This window comes from Vanacampus margaritifer, chromosome 6, assembly GCF_051991255.1.
Source record: "Vanacampus margaritifer isolate UIUO_Vmar chromosome 6, RoL_Vmar_1.0, whole genome shotgun sequence".
Lineage (NCBI taxonomy): Eukaryota > Metazoa > Chordata > Actinopteri > Syngnathiformes > Syngnathidae > Vanacampus > Vanacampus margaritifer.
This window is the reverse complement of record NC_135437.1, coordinates 29,586,968-29,599,664: the sequence shown is the minus strand read 5'-3', so window position 1 is coordinate 29,599,664 and position 12,697 is coordinate 29,586,968. Positions and strand designations below refer to the sequence as shown.

At 41.9% G+C, this 12,697-nt stretch overlaps 2 protein-coding genes across 4 annotated transcripts; both read left to right on the top strand.

Moving 5' to 3' along the window:
- Positions 1-52: 52 nt before the first annotated feature.
- LOC144053717 (cytosolic 5'-nucleotidase 1A-like) lies at positions 53-3,478 on the top strand. 2 transcript variants are annotated; one of them, XM_077568461.1, is made up of 6 exons: positions 53-287; positions 894-1,001; positions 1,090-1,225; positions 1,332-1,454; positions 1,803-1,951; positions 2,569-3,478. In XM_077568461.1, exons 1-6 carry the CDS (start codon positions 252-254, stop codon positions 2,806-2,808), a joined length of 792 nt encoding a protein of 263 aa, XP_077424587.1. In that variant the 5' UTR covers positions 53-251; the 3' UTR covers positions 2,809-3,478. The 2 variants fall into 2 exon arrangements, with proteins under 2 accessions (XP_077424587.1, XP_077424588.1); XM_077568462.1 differs by having other exon boundaries at positions 55-287; positions 1,830-1,951.
- A 1,517-nt stretch (positions 3,479-4,995) lies between these two features.
- LOC144054311 (D(4) dopamine receptor-like) lies at positions 4,996-12,019 on the top strand. Of its 2 annotated transcripts, none has more exons than XM_077569610.1 (4): positions 4,996-5,598; positions 7,071-7,183; positions 8,603-9,144; positions 11,583-12,019. In XM_077569610.1, exons 1-4 carry the CDS (start codon positions 5,296-5,298, stop codon positions 11,804-11,806), a joined length of 1,182 nt encoding a protein of 393 aa, XP_077425736.1. In that variant the 5' UTR covers positions 4,996-5,295; the 3' UTR covers positions 11,807-12,019. The 2 variants fall into 2 exon arrangements, with proteins under 2 accessions (XP_077425736.1, XP_077425735.1); XM_077569609.1 differs by having other exon boundaries at positions 7,035-7,183.
- Positions 12,020-12,697: the final 678 nt, after the last annotated feature.

Sequence of the window (12,697 nt, the reverse complement as noted above, 5' to 3'; positions counted from 1 at the left end):
CAGCCAATAGGCGGCGATAGTGAATAGCTGGGCTTGTCATCCACCAATCACGAAGAGGAAGACAACGAGGTGGCAAAAAAAAAAGGCGGAAGTGAACTTTTCAGTTTGTGGAGCAACTTTTTTCTGACAGATTTTTTTCCTAATTTTATGTGCAACTTGGTACAAAAAAAAGTGAGTGGGTGACCACGTTTTCATTTGAATTTATATTTTAACCTGCCTTCGACGGCAAAGAAGCCGCCAGCAAGGCGGAGATGGTCTCCACCATCGCGAACGTTGACGTGAAGCAGGTAGGAAACGAACAAAAATATTATGTGACCAAACTACACTTGGAAAAAAATTGCATTTTTGTCTTTATTTTTTACAATAAATCACAATTGATACAAAGGAACAGTCAGAATTCCACTATTACCCATGCAATTATAACAAATAGGCGGTATTTTTTGTCACCGTTTTACATTATTAATTATGCCAATACAAAAATACTCATAGCCTATTTATATTATAGTCAAACATTAACACACGCACACACACGTCCTAATTTATATAATTATACAATATTTAATTTGGATGCATTTAATTCCACTCATAAGTTTAAATAAAGCATCCTGTCCTTTGGTCCCTTGAGACGTTTTTTTTTTTAACCCGTTATAATTGTTAATACATATTTTAACAAATATGGTCACCTTGCTAAAATAATGGTCATCCCCCCACTTTTTTTTCCCAGAATATACAAAAACAGACTAGCCAACTGCTGATACACAATATATTTACCCCCCCCCCCCCCGTCATATTTAATAATATAATACGTCTTTATTGTATGCTGCACCCCTCTTCAAAAAAATTTTTGTATTTATTATTATTATTAAAAATGAAATCAATATATGTTTTTGCAGAAAGACGCTGAGCAAGCGCTGGTGGTGGCCATCTCCTGCTCGGCCGTGTTTGAGGATGCCGACAACGGTGACGTGCTCGGTGTGGGCGTGGCCCACCCGCTGATGCAGGTGCGAGAAAATACAAGTACAGGAGTTGGAACGTTTACAGGCTGCAAAAGAAAAAGATTTCAGAAAAGGTTGTCATTTGCATTTGTAGGCACTGCAGAGCGTGAATCGGCAGCTGGTGGCAGCGAATTGTGCCGAGTCGTTGCTTTTCGACGTGCTTCTCGTCACCACCGACGAGCGACGGCGGCGGCAAAGCGCTGGCATAGTCAGCAGCACCAGACATTACGGTATGCCGCCGACACGCTGCGGAGAGAGAAAATGATTCAAATGATTACGGTGCGGTTGACCTTGACGATGACGATTGTTGTTGCTGACTTGCCGCTGCATCGACAGGTCTGGAAGTGAGCCGCTTCTGTTTTTCGGGCCGGGAGGACTTTGTGGAGAGTTTGCTTGAAAATCAAGTGCAGCTGTTCTTGTCCTCTGAGCCGGAGGAAGTAACACTGGCGTCGCAAAGAGGTTTGTTGTCCTGCTGGTGGCGCCAGAGGACCACATACACACACACCAGTGTTTCCCACACCATGTGAATACTTGGGCGGGCCACCCAAGTAAACTGGCCACTACAACCTATAGAAATTTGATGTGCTATTCCCCTTTTATTTTTGTCTAAACTTGCTCTTAACTACTTAGACAATCCAAATAAGTTTATAATACCTCCCTGTGTGAATGAGAAAGGTAAAAAAAAAAAAATCGAATTGAGCGCATTTTTCTACATTTAGCTGAAAGGAATTGCATTTCCAAACACAAAACGCATTCTGCTAAAAAGTCGCATAACACACCACATCGGACATTTGCGCCTTGGCGGAGGTCCGATGTTGTTGATCGATCTCGCAGGCGTCCTGTCGGCGCTGTTGGGCCGTCAAACTTGGTCGAGTCCGTCGGAGCAACTCAGAGTTTTGCTGTGCGGCGATGACATCATCACCACAACAACTGCCAAGTCCACGCCAGCAGCGCAGGTACAATAGTTATTTTTTTTGACAAAAAATACAAATAAATTAAATTCAATATACAGTGTATGTAAAGTTGAACCTATTTTTTAAATTGTATTTATAATGAATCAGCTGACCAATTATTTAATAATATAAATCCAAAGGTGTATTAACTGTGATTCTCAAAGTGTGGTACGTGGTCTCCCTCTAGTGGTACGTGAATGAATCAATTAAAAGTTTAATCTTTTTTAGGCTTAGGGTTCATTTTAAGGTAAAGATGAAAATTATGATATCTAAGCATTAAAGGAATACTTGACTCATTTTCAGCAGTAAAAAGTTAGTATTTTTGTCAATTTGAGAATTGCATTATTTTTTGTATACAATTAATACCTTTAAAAACAATTGTTTCCGCTTGCTGTCGACCGAAGATGACATCACCTGTGCTGAGGAATTAGGTAACGACCAAACATGGCTCACCCGTTTTCTGGGTTGGGTCAGCTATCTGAACCATGTGATTGGTCATAAATGACTCTTTCCCTACTACGTCGTGTCAAAGAGGCAAAATAATTGCATGGGGTCGTAATTAGGCCCACCCGTGGGCTACATGCTAACATCATCCCCTTTTTGAACCCTCTCCCCCCCAGCATTTCTGGTCACAGCTGGGCGCAATGCGGGGACGTTTCGGCGTCCTGGACAGTCCCGTCAGTGTTTTGGTGATGACGGCACACGGCGGGCGGCAAAACTTCGCCGACACCCTGGCAACACTTCGCTCCCGCGGCCTGAACGCTGACGAGGCCCACTGCCTCGCCGGCGCCCCCCGTGGGCCCGTCCTGGAACTGCTAAGACCTCACTTCCTGCTGGGTGATGTCATGTGGTCGTCATGATTTTTGTTTGCTTGTACTGCATTCAATTGTGTCAAAAAAAAAAAAAAGTATTTTGTATGAATGTCACACGCACGTGATGTTATGATGCTTTTAAATGAAAATGTTGCTCAGATGCAATAAAGTCCAAAGAATTTGACTACTTTGTCATGTTTTATGTATTTGAATAGTTTTTACAAATGTAGTCATATTTGAATTGCAAATCAAAATATAGTGTTGCCTCGATATAACGCAGCTCACTTTTTGCGGCTTCGATGTTTTGCTAATTTTGTGTGCAATTTTGCATGCATTTTTTTTTTTTTTTTTTACAGTAATGTACCTACTTTATAAAAAAAATATGAAGGTTTGAACATTGAGAGTGTTTAAACAAGAGAAATGTAAGAAAATGTAAACGCCTTGATGAGAAAAGTGTAGAAAATGTGTGGTGAGGGCTTTTAGGGCCTTGAAACATTTAATAAATGTAAAACAAAGTGGAAAAGGAGGGAACACTATTACAAAAAAAAGTTGCATTTAATGTCATGCTCACAAGAAATATTACTGTCATGCCAAAACAAATATCCTCACATGAAAACACATTTTTAAAGCGGTTTATGAATAGCTGAAAGGTCATTCATGCCAATACTTGAATTTGGTTACGTTGCTGTGATGTAATAAAGCACAATGTTATACTTGTGATTTGTGTTCTTTTTAAAGCAAAAAAAAATGTAGAAAGAAAACGACAGGTGCAAAAAAAGACTCAAGTGCACAAACACACCATTTGTAGGAGAACTTTCAAGACAGATGCACAACTTCATAAGTAACACGACCACATACAGGCACACAACTCCCTTGACAACACCACTTGAAACACCAACAAGGCAAAACAAGCGCATACAAATGCACACGTTTCTTGCTAACACGAATGTCGTCGCCTTTATCGAATTCGCAACAACAGCAACAGTCAACATTGAAAAACAATCCAAACCAATTCCGCGCTTCCAAACACCACAACTTTGTCGCACTTACTTTTCATTGACTTCACTTGCTTTCCGGCACTCTGCATGCATGTCACGTGTTGTTTGTGTTGCTCGTGCATCAATTCAAATTCAAATATCAAAGACTTCAACATAAAAGCGCTGTCATAAATGATTCATGACTGCAGGATACGTTGTTTGATCATCAACCCTTAAAATTCAGGAGGTGTGCTTAACAAAAGTTTGCCTTCCAAACGTTTCCTCGTGACTGGTGCGCACCTGTTGCAATCACGAGGCTGAACACACACAACAATGTCCACCCGGTGGCACGATTGCTCCTTTTAAATGAATGCTGCATTCGATGCTGGTCGGAAGTTGGAAAAGTCCGACTTCAAACCAGGAAGTGTGTACGGGAACGCCCCCTTGAACTCGGAAATCCCACTTTTTTCTTTGAATTGAACAAATATACAATTATAAACAATCTGGGCGTTTGACGAGTCAAACCAATCGGAAATCCCACTTGCGAAGTCACAAAAAAAAGACCCTGACCTCATCGACGCACTACCGTCGTGACGTCACTCTACAACGGCGACCCCTTTGGAAACATACCGCGAATGGTGAAACACAATTTACTGGAGTATAAAACTAGATAGCTTTCTTCATTCATAAAAAAAAATCGACATCATTCCACGTAACACAACATACGTGATGCTATTTCCCTACAAGAAACTATACGATGAAATACTTAGGAGATCAGATTAAAAAAAATAAAATGAAGCAAAATTGCGAGAAGACAAGTTTGTCCAGGACCAAAATAACAAACAATTTATCACTATCCGCCATTTGGGTTGTATACTTTCGCCTCGAACGTTTTTAGGTCGGACTTCCGACCATGCTCGAATGCAGCATAAGTTTAAGACAAAAATATTGTCAACAGCGATGACTTTAAACACTCCAGAGAAAGTTCGACATGGATTAGTCGTTATGGCACTTATAAGTAGACCTCATTAGAGCAGTGGGTCAAAAACTTTTTGAAGCAGAGAGCTACTTCTTTAAATTGGGTTATTTTATTTTGACGCAGTATAGTTCTAAGCGTGTACCTAATGAAACGGCCAGTTTATTTATGTTGTCTACGAATAAATTCACGTTTGAAATAGAAGTTCATTATAACGCACGTGACATGAGCTGGTTAGTTTTGCGCGCGCATGCGCAGTGAATGAAGTGAAGGACACGGCGGTGAAGCGCAGCTCTTAAGCGGCTTTTAATGCTCTAATTTGGCCTCCAGGGCAGCAAACATCCGAGCGGAGCGAGCGCACTTTCCGTCGGACACTTTCGCCGCGCCGGCATCGGGAGACTTCCTGAGCTTTTCGTCAACTTTTTTTTTTTCTGTCTTTCTCCTCCCTGCAGTCACAATGTTGCTTTTCAACAACATCGGCGGCTCTTCAATAAGGACACTTTTGGTTTGGTTAGCCATCAAGTAAGGCGGCATTTTTCCCGCGGCAGGCATGCGGACCCGGCAGCACCCGCGCCGTCCTTCATGAGAGCCCGCGGCGGGGGCTGGGGGGCCGCGATGGAGAGGATGGAGATGACGGACAACGAGGCCACCCCCGAGGGGTCGCCCTCTCTCTCTCCGTCCGCGTCGGTGCGGGGGCACAACGTGGCGGCTCTGGTGCTGGGCGTGCTGCTGATCGTGGTGATCGTGGGCGGAAACGCGCTCGTGTGCGTCAGCGTGCTGACCGAGAAAGCCCTCAAGACCACCACAAACTACTTCATCGTCAGCCTGGCGGTGGCCGACCTGCTGCTGGCCGTGCTCGTGCTGCCCCTCTTTGTCTACTCTGAGGTGACGTCACTCACTCCACCGAAATCGGCAAAATTGCCTTTATGGACAGTCGGCATTCATTTTTAGAACAAGGGACGGTAAAGCCTATACACGGTCAAGTAAGAAGTTTCATTTCCACACACACCCCCTAAAAAAAAAAAAAAGTTCACTCAGTGATGCCAATATCACTAGCAGCCTATAAATCAAATTTAATTTAACATGACAAAAAAATTATGAACAAGACCTTTTTCTGTGACGCCGATGATTCGTCTCTATGTGCCGAGGAGGACTTAAAGTCTTTTTTTCCTTAAGTATCAGTGGTCTGGTATTTGTATGCCTACACGAGGGCTCGATACCTTAACATAAAGTCAATGCCAGCTGATACCAATTACGATATCCTTATATTTTCAATTACAATAATACAAATTACACTTATATTTTAAAATAAAATTATTATTGTCAGTGTAATTTTATAACATCAACCCCCGAAATATATATATATTTTTTTATTCTTTTTTTTTTAATTTCTACCCAAATTAAGTAATCTTTTTTTGTATTTTACTACAATATTACATTCCATAATTTGATCAAATTACTTCCAAATTCTGTTTATAAATATTTAATACAAATTTTTGTACAATTAAAAATTTAAATATTTCCACCCAAATTCTGTCTGAAACGGTTTTTTTTTCATTTGTTTTGAAATTAAAAGAAAAATCCTGGATTTTGAAGTGTTCGGTTTAGGTGAACGGTATGGGAATTCTTATTTATTTTTATTTTTTTTCGCACGCACGCACGCACGCACGCACGCACGCACACACACACGCACGCACACTCGCACAAACACACATAAAAAAAAAAATAAAAAAAAAAAGGGAGAACAATGATGATGACATTTCAAATGATCAATACTGAGATCTCCCCAGAAAAAAAAAAAAAAAAGAAAAATCCTGAAAATGTTGTTTATACATTTTTATTAATTTAAAAAAAAAACATTTATTCAGATTTTTTTCTTTTGTTTTATTAATTAAATTTTTCCCATTACTTTTTTAATATCTGAAAATATAAAAACATTAAACATAAAAAAGGACCTGTAAAATGTAGAATTGTTTCTTCCTGACAAATTATTAAAGGTTTATTTAATCCCATTTGAACAATCATAACGGTTGTACAAGTGTAAAAAGAAGTTAACCACTCCTTTGAAATGCAGCAAATGTCCTTTTGAGACATGTTTTGGTTTAGTTACATTGAAATGAACTCAAGTGAAGGATTTGCTCGCTTCACAATGACAAATTATGTACTTAAATATTATTTAAGGTATGCGCAAGTGTGTATTAATTTTTTTTTTTAATAAAGATAGATAGATAAAGAAAAGAGAAAAAAGTGACACAAGATTTTTGTCCCGTTTTTGTAAAGCTTTCTTTTTTCTATTTTTTTTGCTGGTGTACCTAATGTAGCGGCCAGTTATTGGCACGCGTGCGTGTGTGTTGCAGTTCCAGGACGGCGTGTGGACGCTGAGCACGGGCGTGTGCGACGGCCTGATGAGCATGGACGTCATGTTGTGCACCGCCTCCATCTTCAACCTGTGCGCCATCAGCGTCGACAGGTACGCTCGCACGCGCACGCCGACCGCACGTCACGTTGCTACACAGCGGCGCCTTGAGATACGAGTGAGCCCACTTTTTTGGGGGGGGGGGGGGCTGTGACTTACGAGTTTGCTGTCAAACTAAACATAGCAAAAGTGAATGACACATTTTGAAAACTTGCAATAGCTTATTGCTAACACATAATGGGAAAAGCCATAGACGAGATAATGAAAATAGCATCGACAATGTGGTATTATAACTGCTGCTATGCAAGGGCAAAAAGAAGCTAACCACTTATTGTATGAGTGGTCTTGTCAAGAAAAAGTAGAGCAGTTGTGGAATTTGCTCAAATGCACCAACCTCTTAAGATAAATAAACATATCACTAAAATAAGTTTTAAAATAGATGATTTCTTCAAATACAACAAAAAATGTCTTCTGCAAATAAAATGAAAAAATGGATACCTCCCTCGAATAAAATTAAAAAGACAATCACAAAAAATGATATATATATATTAATAAATTTCCTGAGAAGACTTGTTCGTGGGTGGGGTCACGGGGGGTTGCTGGGGTGGGGGTCATGTTAGCTCTTTGACTGCCAATAACGTTTAGTAAAATCCTATGGAGGAGTGCCAAAGACGTTAAAATACATTTGTTTCAAAACAGAGGTGAAACTAACCATTTTCTATTGTTGATTACTCAAAAACGGAATAAGGTAGAAACAAACTTTTTTTTCTGATGAAAGATGAGAGTCCAATCTTTCATTTGGTAGTATGTGTGTTTCCATAGTCCAAACACATAATTTTCTGTGGACCTTGAAAGATCAGTCAAAAATGCTTAAATCGGCTGGCACCCACGGCATCCCTTTTCTGAAAACGTCTGGCAGTCAAAGAGTTAAAATGTGTCCCTCCCTCCTCCCGCAGAGCTTCCGGAATCTGCTTTTACCATAAAAAGGAAGCGAGCGGCCAACGAGATTAGGAACATGTTGAGGGATGTCGCCCGAGGGCAGAAAGGCTTCCAAAAGCGGCCCAATCGGACGCGCCTTTGCCGGCAAATACGATTACGTCGCAAACGGATGGCGGACGCACGCCTGATCAGGACAAATGAGGAGCGGCGCGGGCTTTTTGCGGCTTTGATGGCTTGTCGGAGATGGGAAGAGATGCAGGGTGGCGGCGCAGTGGACGAGCGGTTAGCACGTCCGCCTCGAACTTGTAAGGTTCGGGGTTTGAAATCTCACATGCAAGAAGTTGCAGAGTAGCCGAAAAAGAAACATTTTCATGATACTCTATATTTTTTCTTAAAGTGACTTTAAAAAGTGAGAATTCTCTCTTAAAGTCAGAATTCTAACTTTGATCTCAGAATTCTGCCCCCCCCCCCTTCACTGGCCCGAATCTTCACTACTTGGTGGCTGGAAAGCGATTGGGATCTTTTGTTTGTCAGGTTCATCGCGGTGCTGATCCCGCTCAACTACAACCGGAAGCACGTGGACCTGCGGCAGGCCGTCCTGCTGTCGGCCACGTGGATCCTGGCCTTGGCGGTGGCCTCTCCCGTCATGCTGGGCGTCAACCAAGTGGCGGGCCGGCGCCCCGGCGAGTGCAAGCTGGAGAACGCCGACTACGTGCTGTACTCGTCCGTGTGCTCCTTCTTCATCCCGTGTCCCGTCATGCTGCTGCTCTACTGCGGCATTTTCCGCGGCCTGCGCCGCTGGGAGGAGGCGCGGAAGGCCAAGCTGAGGAGCAGCATCCAGGCCTGCCGCAAGCTGCGCCAGGCCAACGCCGCCTCGCTCCCGCCCCTGGCCGGCCTGCCGCCGCTTTTGCCGCCCGTCATCGAGAGGGAGCCGGCCGCCGAAATCCCGCCGTCGGGACGCGTGCCGACGGTCAGCTTCGCCGACGTGAAGTTCGACCCGCAGCCTCGACGTAAGAGCACAGCCAAGATCAACACCCGCGAGAGGAAGGCCATGAAGGTGCTGCCCGTGGTCGTAGGTAAGCGCTAGGGGTGGGAACCTTTGACTGTCTCACGATTCAAATACGATCTTCGGGTCTGATTCGATTCAGAATCCATTTCTCGATTCAAAATACTTTGATTGACGATGATTTCTGCTTCAATTTAGAGATGTGCAAAGAATCGTCATGATCTACTCCAGTCAGACTCGCTAATGCTAATTAGCGCGCTGTTCGCGGCACTTTTATCACTCAAAAGAACTGATATTCATACAAAACACTTCAGGAATGTCAGAGAAGCACCTTAACATTACTTACCGGCATATGCTCTTCCTACGCTCCAAAAAAACAACTTTTATTAGCATAACTTGATTGTGACTTTTTCCTTTTACTCTCTAATGTGGTTACGACTTAACAAGGTATCAGAACCCGCGGAACCACACTGCCCCTAAGTGGCCAAATCGGGTACAACATGAACATCGTTCCCAATAAAGGCACAAACAAACAAGGGCAAGACAGTATAAAATAATTGAAATAAAATCGGTTTGTGGACATTTAAAATCGATTCTGAATTGTACTAAATGAGAATCGCGACTCTTATGAGAATCGATATTTTTGGCACACTCCAAGTAAGCACCAATACAAAAAAACGACGGTAGTATGGGTAGCATCAGTAAAATCGGAAGTGAAAATTTAACTCCCATAGTGTTATTTATTATTTGACACATAAAATTGAACTTTCACATATCAGTGTTATTTTTTCCGCAATGACAGTGGTTATTTCTAACAAAGGCGGGATAGTGTTTGCCCCTTTCACGCTGCCTGTATCGTCAAATTGTATTAGAGGTGGCGAAAAAAATGTCGCCAAAGATGGATGTTGTGATCCTGTGTTGTTTACAAATTTCCAGCTAGTCTCAGAGCCGTAACAGAAGCGGGACAGTGTTTGTGTGTAAAGCCCCTTTCACGCAGTACCTCACCCGCGTCGTTCCGCCATCTTTACGCCGTTGCGTGTTAAGGCGACAGAACAAGTCAGTTGCGCCTATTAATAGCGGCTAGCGCGGCGCTAATGCGTAGAAGTGCTTCCCTTTAGCACACAGCGGCTAATCCGGCAGCGCCTTAACCCTGAAAGCCAATTACCTCGGAAGAGCTGCTCAGATGTGAGGGCCAGTGGGAAATATTCCCAAACTCACATCGGCGGTACGAAGCCAAAGCGACAACATTGTGCCTTTCAATGTCACATTGGAGCCCCGCCTCCACATGCCACTTTAGGCCGGGGGCGCCCCACCACGCCAATTTTCACAGCAGCAAAACTTTACATGTTTTGTTGAATTGGCCAACTTCAAAATGAGTTGAAGTTTGTTGCCTTGAAATTTTGAGTTCAGACAAAAAATGTGTACTTTACGCTACACTTACAATTTATGTTATTAAAAAGTGAAATATTTTTCTCAAAACTTAAAGTGGAAGTCAAGTTTGAACATATCTTGACAATAATATGTTATATGGGACCTCACTGTTCTGTTTTACTTATTTATTTTTTTTTTTCATTCATTTTCATTTATTATTTATTACATTTGTGGAATATGAGTTATGGAGCAAAATCCAGCCATTTTTATCCATCTCAGGGAGCGGCCATTTTGCCACTTGCTGTCGACTAAACATGACATCACAGTTGCTCAGGCAACGACCAATCACAGCTCACCTGCTTTCTGAAGCTGCACTGTGATTGGTTGTTACCTGAGACCTAAGCAACTGGCAAAATGGCTGCTTTTATAAATAAATGTTTTTATTGCAATATAACACAATATTCTGTGGGCCTTGCAAAATCTGTCAAAATCCAGTAAAACAGTCTGGGAGCGAAGTGAGTTGCTTCTGTGAAAATGACTGAGAGTGAATGAGTTAAAGAATAGTGACCCCCCCCTCCCCCCCCCGTCCTTAGAATAACTGCTTACGACCTGTATATGTCTAATCTGTACGTATACCGTATAGTTTATACAGTAGTCTGCTGGCGAGATGGGAGGAGCAAGATGGCCGCCCTGTGGCTTCAACGGCTTGCACGACGGGCGCGTATGGGCGATCCAGTCATATATTCCGATCAGTGTGTCAACTTCAGTCGACAGCAAGTGACAAAATGGCCGCCCCCTGAGATGGGGAAAAAAAAAAAAAAAGGTCTGGATTTTGCTGCTTAACTCATTCCACGAATGTAATCAGAATGTCATGTTTTTCTTCTTGGCCGTTCATTTCAATGGAGGAAATGGACCCCTGCTCACCCGCCATTCATTTGTAAACTTTGTTTGCTCGTCTCTCCCTTTAAAAACATGACATTTTTTGTTAGGAATGGAACAAAGGAACACTTTTTTTGTGTCAAAAGCAGCCGTCTGCCTCCCACGGTCACGTGACGTCATGTCGTGAGGTCACGTGACCTGATGACATTCGCGCTGAGCCACTGACCTCTTTTCTTTGTTTTCTCTTTGTCGTGCCAGGCGTGTTCTTGTTGTGCTGGACGCCGTTCTTCGTGCTGCACATCGTGCGCGCCCGCTGCCAGGCGTGCGACATCCCGCCCGCCATCATGAGCGTGGCCACGTGGTTAGGTTACGTCAACAGCGCGCTCAATCCCGTCATCTACACCGTCTTCAACACCGAGTTCCGACGCTTTTTCAAAAACGTCCTGCGCCGCTGCTGCCACTTTCGCTGCCGCGCCGCATGAGCGCCATTGCTGGACTTTTTTTTTGTAGTGCGGGACGCTTCTATGACTTCCTGTCAGGGCTCGCTATTTTGCAAGACTTCCTGCTGAAGTTGAAGAAACAAAGTGGGACAAGACAGCAGAAGTCCTGTTTTCTAAGTCAAGTTCATCTTTTCACAATAAAAGCATTAAAGGCAAGTTCATCTTTTCACAATAAAAGCATTCAACGCAAGTTCACTTTCTGGTTTGCTTCCTTCATTTCGCTGACAAGTGGCAAAGTGCTGGAAAGAGTTCACTTCCTGTACAAAAAAAACAAAATACATCAAATACAAAACATACTATATGTCCTTTGGAGGGGGGCGGGGCTTAGAAATATGACATATTGTTAGACATTAGAATTTTTTCCACTAAATTTATTGAGGTGAAATATATATATTTTTTAATTAAATTGTGAAATGATTACAATGTTGGATGAAATTATTTTATGACAGATTTATGTATGTCTTTATTGAATTTGTACGTTATTTTGCTGGTATTTGTAATTATTTTGATTTTTTTTAATACAATGTATATTAATTAATACCCTATCCTTATTTTTGTGTGACGGCCTTTTACTTCATTTCATTATGGATGTTTGTTGGGGATGCCAAAATGAAAGCAATTTCATTTTAATATTAACTAATTAAAGCATTAATTAAAGTCCAATGTCCATTAATGACATTGCAAAATTTATTTAAAAATATTTTTCATAAACTATTTATGTATTCCGTGACATTTTCATTCCATTTTTTACTGGAATTTCAAAGAATTTATATGATAAAAAAATAAAAAATAAAAATAATAGCATTTGTATTTATTAACTAAATGTCTGATTCCATTATTGTTTTTTTGTACTAAATGGAAATAAATGAGATC

Bases quoted from the DNA above. Each gene is read 5' to 3' on its own strand.
- LOC144054311 (XM_077569609.1), top strand. From the start codon at position 5,296: ATGAGAGCCCGCGGCGGGGGCTGGGGGGCCGCGATGGAGAGGATGGAG. The intron at 7,184-8,602 runs GTACGCTCGCAC...TTTGTTTGTCAG, and splicing joins TGCGCCATCAGCGTCGACAG to GTTCATCGCGGTGCTGATCC. The intron at 9,145-11,582 runs GTAAGCGCTAGG...TTGTCGTGCCAG, and splicing joins GGTGCTGCCCGTGGTCGTAG to GCGTGTTCTTGTTGTGCTGG.
- LOC144053717 (XM_077568461.1), top strand. From the start codon at position 252: ATGGTCTCCACCATCGCGAACGTTGACGTGAAGCAG. The intron at 1,002-1,089 runs GTGCGAGAAAAT...TTGCATTTGTAG, and splicing joins TGGCCCACCCGCTGATGCAG to GCACTGCAGAGCGTGAATCG. The intron at 1,952-2,568 runs GTACAATAGTTA...TCTCCCCCCCAG, and splicing joins AGTCCACGCCAGCAGCGCAG to CATTTCTGGTCACAGCTGGG.